Source organism: Oculina patagonica, chromosome 11 (genome assembly GCF_052425735.1).
Source record: "Oculina patagonica isolate OP01 chromosome 11, crgOcupat, whole genome shotgun sequence".
In the NCBI taxonomy this organism is placed as follows: domain Eukaryota; kingdom Metazoa; phylum Cnidaria; class Anthozoa; order Scleractinia; family Oculinidae; genus Oculina; species Oculina patagonica.
The window spans coordinates 21,339,546-21,346,081 of NC_135768.1; the positions used below are offsets into that span (position 1 = coordinate 21,339,546).

At 39.0% G+C, this 6,536-nt stretch overlaps 1 protein-coding gene across 1 annotated transcript; it reads right to left on the bottom strand.

The window, feature by feature from the left end:
• Window positions 1–1,704: 1,704 nt before the first annotated feature.
• LOC144630136 (uncharacterized) lies at window positions 1,705–4,585 on the bottom strand. Its single transcript, XM_078488428.1, has 2 exons — window positions 4,305–4,585; window positions 1,705–2,451 (listed from the first exon to the last, which is right to left on the bottom strand). The coding sequence occupies exons 1-2, from the start codon at window positions 4,414–4,416 to the stop codon at window positions 1,730–1,732; spliced, it is 834 nt and encodes a 277-aa protein (XP_078344554.1). The 5' UTR covers window positions 4,417–4,585; the 3' UTR covers window positions 1,705–1,729.
• Window positions 4,586–6,536: the final 1,951 nt, after the last annotated feature.

The window sequence follows — 6,536 nt, forward strand, 5'->3', positions numbered from 1 at the left end:
TGTTAAACGAAGCCATGTTTCAAAGATGTAATGTTAAAATTCAAATCAAGTAGTGTCTTTTCTTGCAATAATTATGCTTTCTTTGTCGTTGATTGCGTACTTGCTTCTGTTGCTGTTGTTGCTTTGCATGCAAGTTGTTACTTCTTTTTAACCTTTGCACGGTCTCGATTTTCCCCACTGGAAACTCAATCCCACTTTCCTGGCTTAGAAGTACATCATGCGGAAAGCTTTTCAAAGACAAAAATATCAGTCACCAGATGTGTGTAGACTTATGCAACCACATATTTTTTGCGCCCCTGAAAGCCGCCGCTGGAGCTGCTAAACCCTTTCAAGTGTTTTGTTTATCGAATGCTTTTAAATGTATCACAAAAAACCCGAAGATATCGAAAGGATTTTCAACCAACCCGGAAACTACTAAAGCCAGTAACCGCGAATTTTATCACGCGCCAGTAGCTCTGGTACTTTGCACTGGGAAAGGTTGGTTTAGTTTTGTTATAGTTGGAATACAACTTGTAAATGTGCCCTCTCTCAGTCATTTACTGACTTTCCGAATAAACCAAGTTCATTTTCTTACGGGACTTCTATTAATAATCTAAGTTCCAATCTCTCAAATTGATTTTGCTTAATCCCTCTAACATACACGCGCACAGAACGACCTAAATAAGTTGGACTCTTTAGCCGTATGGCTCAGTATTTTCTATATTTTTGTTTATTTGAGTTCTTTTTTTTCTGTATCTTCTGATGCCTTTTAAACTTTATCATAATTGCCTGTCGAAGTAAATAGGGAACAACCTGAAGGGACCACCCAAGTCAGATAAACAGCTCGCTTCAAAACAGATAATGGCGGAGAAATATTCATGACTTTCGTTTCGCACGGAATGGATGTAATTGCTTATTGACCATAAGTATTTTTTAAGACACCAAAAATATTTGAACTCGATTACTTTTTAGTCAAAGATAAAAAGATAAAAAGTGATGTGGTTGGACTTAACAAACATTTTCTTCAAGAATAACTTTGAAGGCTAGCCGCCTTGCAAGGGGGTGTCGAGAATGATAAATTCGAGACTTTGCAAGATGGCGAGACTGATATATTTTCAGCAAGCCCGAGAATTTCTTAGCCTTGCAAAAGAATTTGAGACTGAAAAGGCATCCCAGAAACTTTCGAAACAATTAAAAAGACGTGCATCTTTTGAAGTACCACTCGCAAGCCATCTTGCATGAATGAATCTTTATTTTGTTAAAGAAGTAAATTGAGCATTTTATTTCCTAAATAAAAAGTCATCACGACAGCTAAAGCTAGAACCAGGAGCCATATCATGGGGACAACCTCAATCTTGCGCTTACGGTCTCCGTCCCCGATTATGGCTCCTGCTAGAACCAAATAACTAATTTGATTCTTAATGTATGAAGCTACACCCCACTGAAATGATACAATGAACTGCTGAATGTTTCAAGCTTTTCACACAAAACAGAGAATACAAAAATCTATATTATGCGATAACTTCTTATTCACGCAGAACACTGATGCAATCAGAACGAGAATCGATCCTTTAAATCTATAGTCAATAGACTTGAATTATTTAAAACTGAATAAAGAAATAAATTTTTTCAATTATTACTACTACAATAACAATAAATGATCTACAACAACTACAATTTCTCTTCGGAAAACATCTACAAAACATGCCGTAAACGGCCATTATGAGCGGCTTTCTCGTTTGATGGATTGTCAAGATTTGAAAATAACTGCTGCATACCGCTGACCTTTGTTACTCGCAGGAGCAATCGTCAGCTTTCCACGTCTCCTCTGTCGTACCCAGTTCACCGTTAGACAAATGAACGCGGACAGTAACAAGCTGGCCACGACAGAGATCCAAATGCTGTGTTTCTCGATGATCGAGGAAATACCCCGTCTGTTATCATTGCGAGATTCTTTCTGAGCTCCTTCTGTATCTGGGACCTTGCTGCTAAGCTCTATGGAATTAGGTGATGCAGTCGTGTTTGAACGCAAAATAGAAGCTTGAGTTCCATTTTCTCTTTTCCGAAGCTCGCTTAAAATTTGGTGAAGAGAGTTTCCGGCACGGTATTTTCTTGAATTCTGAATGGGGTTGCTTGCATTATGTTTGGTTCGCGGTGAAGGTCGACGCGTGCCGCGGTGACTGTTGGGTATTATTGGAAATCCCAGATGATCAAGTGGAACAGAGCTTCTGTTTCCTTTTAATAGTTTATGTATTTGAACTTCTGTTAGTCCTGTTAAATTCAGGGCAGATCCAGTTGGCCTTGGTGTGTTTCTTCGTCTCGTTGGCCAGCCAAAGAAAGGGCGTTTATAGGTTGTAGCTACTGTGGGGACCCCCGTGGTGGTTACGTTTTGCACTTGGGTTGTGTTGGCGGAACCGGAAGTGTGATTACTGGACACATCGCGCTTGATTCGGCGCCCGTGATTCCAAGAAGCTAAAGCGATTATGAGAAAAAATGTTAAGTTAAATCAGTGACAGATCAAGATTACATTTTGGGAAGAAACTCCTTATTTGACAAGAACTAGCCTCCCACGCAGTCGTTCTTAGGGGCGATCGTGTTCGTGGGGAGGAGTGAAAGACGATCGCCCCTTAGAACGACTGCGTGGGAGGCTAACAAGAACGGACTTCACGCAAACGTTTTTGTGTTGAAAGGCCATTTATACTTTTTACAGAGGAAAAGGCTGCGATCTTTTGCATGGCGAAACACAAAGAAGGAAAATAACGGATCCAAAAGTTGCTTTCTTTCGTAACTGGAATTTATATATAGCTGAAAAAACTAAGTTGCTTAAGCTTTGTCTTCAGTAAAAATGCTCTTAGAAGCTATATTTATTTACTGTTTAAATAGTAAACAAAATCAACGTCCGTTGCACAACAAATCTCCCTGCAGTATCATGCAAACACACTGAGCAGACCATTTGCTTAACGATTTTCATGATGGTATGCTCGACTTTATGCACAGAAACCAGTCCTTTAAAAGAAAGTAAAATAACCAAAGCCAGTTTGGCCTCCTTACAGCTCGAAAACCAGGCCAAAGACACGAAAATAGGCTTGCAGTGACCTGGTGACTAGGATTATGTTCACTTGTACACTGTAATCTGGGCGCTCCTTAGTCTGTAACTATTTCTGTGTTTATATAACAAAGATAACATAAAAGGGTTTCCTTTAGCAAAGTTTGTTTGATATCAAGTTCTGTATTTTTAATCTCTGAAGTTTGCTGATCTATAATTTTAATACGGTTTTAATCCGCATTTATTTCTACTGTCGTGGAGGGGGTAAAAACGGCCCCATCTAGGCTGGCAAAAAAAATTGCATCATGCACCCAAAAGTGCAATAACCCCCTCTCCTCCTAAACCATTTCCAATACAAGAGGGAATGTTTCATTAAAATTGCATGAATAAAAATTTAAACTGAAAAAGCTCGATTGACTTCGTGCTGTCTCAGTCTTTTGTTTTCAGAATCTTTTAAGAAGTATTAACAGTCACGAAAATTAAGGGTCAAGTTAAAAAGAAGTGGTGAGTAAAACTGCGCCAAGAAAAGACATTCAACAAAATGAAAATTAACATTATATTAAGATACATCTTGCAATTGCTTAAGGACTTCCGTGTTTAAAAATCAAACCTTGAACATTTTCCAATGCTGGCGCAAACTGCTTCCATTTAAGAACAAAAGAGGAATTTTGGCTTTTTAACGCTATGTTTGCAAACAGTACAACTTCAACGGGATTTTTTTCCGGTGTTTTTTTTCTTTTTTATCGTGTTGTGTGCGACGTGCATGAAAATATGGATAGATCAAAAGTCAAGATGTCCTGCCGTAAACTAGCTCAGTGGCCTTTTTTTTTTCCATTGTGGATATAACAAGAACTTTTTCTGCTCTGTGAGTGGTCGCTATCCACGTATAATGTCGACAGCCTCTAAATGTTTGAGTACCACTTCGATAACAATCTGCAGCAATACGCGAAACACTTAGTGTTCCGCTGTGAATTTACGCAACAATAATGCAAACATTTTCTTCCTTGACCACGAAACGTGTCTGATTCTCAACGAAGAATCATGCAGAAATTAAGATAAAGAAAGGAAAAGGAAACTTAAACTACCAGTTCTTTTGTCTAATAGCTTACCGAATTTGTCAAAAAGTGCTTGGAAAAGATTTACGAATCATTGATATTGCGTAACGGTTTCCCTCCATTGAAGAAGACAGGAGTTCGATCCATGAAATTTTCAGTTCCTTTAACCCCCCGACAAGTGCAGTTTCTACTAAAAAAACATCGCAAAATTAGATTGCACTGACCTTCTTCTTGTTGCCTTAAATTGCTGGTTGTAGCGGATACTGTGATCAGCAGGAAGTTAGAGGAAACAACGAAAACCGCAACAGCTAGGACTGCAGGACAAAATGATTTCATTTTCAAACTGCAGCGTCGTTCGACCACAAGGAGATTCTTGCTCACTTTGAGTCGGGAGAACTCCTCTTAGCTACTGTATGACAATTGGTGCAGTTGTACCTTGCGAGAACTTTCACAGAACTAATTCTTAGACTGTGTTTTACGTCTTAAGTACCTCGCTACCTGAGCCTTCAAGGCGAACTTTTTTGTGTGATTGGCAGTACACTTAGCGGCTGTCATACATGACACTCATATTTGTGGTCAGAATTAATTTTCTTTACAAGGGCGCCACTTGTCTCCTCGCCTTAAGGATAGGAAGTTGTAAAGCGACTCGATTATTCAACACAAAATGATATTTCCTGAGCTTATACGGACTCTGTTGCACTGAATTCATTCATGTATTTGCATATCTCCCAGTCGGCCACCAAAGCATGACCGGAGCAAGAATATCAATCCATAGATCGATCGACTCTGTGCGTTTCGTTAGAGAATTTTGAGCTTTAGAGCTATACTTTGAAATCAAATCATATTCACATTTGAAAACGCCAGCGAAGGCAAATGTAAAAATACTAAGCCCTTTGCTAAATAGTCTTTTCTAATGGAGGAGATATCATTAGCTCAAAGAATTGTGCTACGCGCTTGGGAGGGTCACGTGGTTTCTTGGAAGGCAGGAGAATCATTCTTAATTGAGAGTAGTACACTCGAACCGGCTAGGACAAAATTAGATATATTGCGTAAGCGAGGCCACTGCCTTACTACCCGCCTACAGAGACCTCGAATTATGGCGGTCAGGGTAACTTTGGAAAAGATAAAATGGTTCCGCTAAAGCAATGTCCGGATCAGAACGAAAGTCCGATTTTTAATAGCTCTGGTTAACTTTTCGTGTCGTGCATTGAAAAGCACTTAATAAACCAAACTCTTTGCACGGTTTAGCCGTTCGAATTTCAAAAGATAAGGAAGTCTTTTGACAGGAAGGGAAGATGTTTAAGCCTCAGTCCCTGAATAATTTTCGCGAATTAGATTTGAAGTAAGTCCTGAATGTCCTGAATGTGGAATCGAGTTTCCCAGGGAAGAGGCGACAGCACAAAGGTTAAAAATTAGAGTTTTATACAGGGACCGCGCAGGAAGAATTTGAGTGGGGGGGGGGGGGGGGGGGCTTAAACTCGAACACGAAAGCGTGAGCCAACTACGCGGGGGGGGGGGCATGCTCCCCCGGGAAATTTTGAATTTCAATTCCTCTTAGTTACTGGAAAATGAATTTGAAATTAAAAATTTAAACGTTCAGTGCTTAAAAAGTTTTTGTAAAATGACAAAACGTTGCGATAAAGAGACGTTGCTCCACAAAACGTTCGATATAACTACTGAGATGTTACCAGAACGAATGAAAACAATAGAGACAATTTCACTTTCATTGTTACAAAATGGATTACCTTTTGTTAGCATGAGCTCGAAAACAAATCGTACTGACTTATTAACTTAACCCATTTGTTCGGATCGAAACTGGCCAATGAAGAAACAGGCGTTTTTCATGAGAAGTGTTCTCGCCCTTCTGTAGTAGTTTAACATTTTTCCATTATAACTGAAAACCTTTAATACAATTGTCCGCATTTACTTGTTTTTTTTTTATGTATCTAAGTTAAGGGTGAGTCTATTTTGCTAATAGTAACTGCTGTTACTTTCATCCTTTGCAAACTAAGTCAATACTATGCATCCACAAACGAAATATTTTCAGTAATTTTTCGTTGTTTTATATTCATTATATATTTTTTCATGTTACTGTAAAAAAGTGGGGGGGGGGGGGCTAAAGCCCCCCTAGCCCCTCCCTCTCCGCGGTACCTGTTATAAACATAAAAAAACACGCAATCAATGTTAAAGGGAGGAAGGTTATTTCAATACGAACTAGAACTAGACCCCTAAATCTTTGTTTAACACTGCTTCTTAGAAACATAACATGTTAATGAAATGTTGCATTGAGGTATGTGACAATCAAGTTGAATAGTTCGAATTGTCGATGACAGTCCAATTCTGCAGCCCTTCGATATTAAACGGAAAGCCCTTAAGTACTGAAGTATATATTTATAGCAATTAATGACGTTGCATTATTCGAAAGGTTGCTACGAATTTTAAAATAGGGTCAGAGA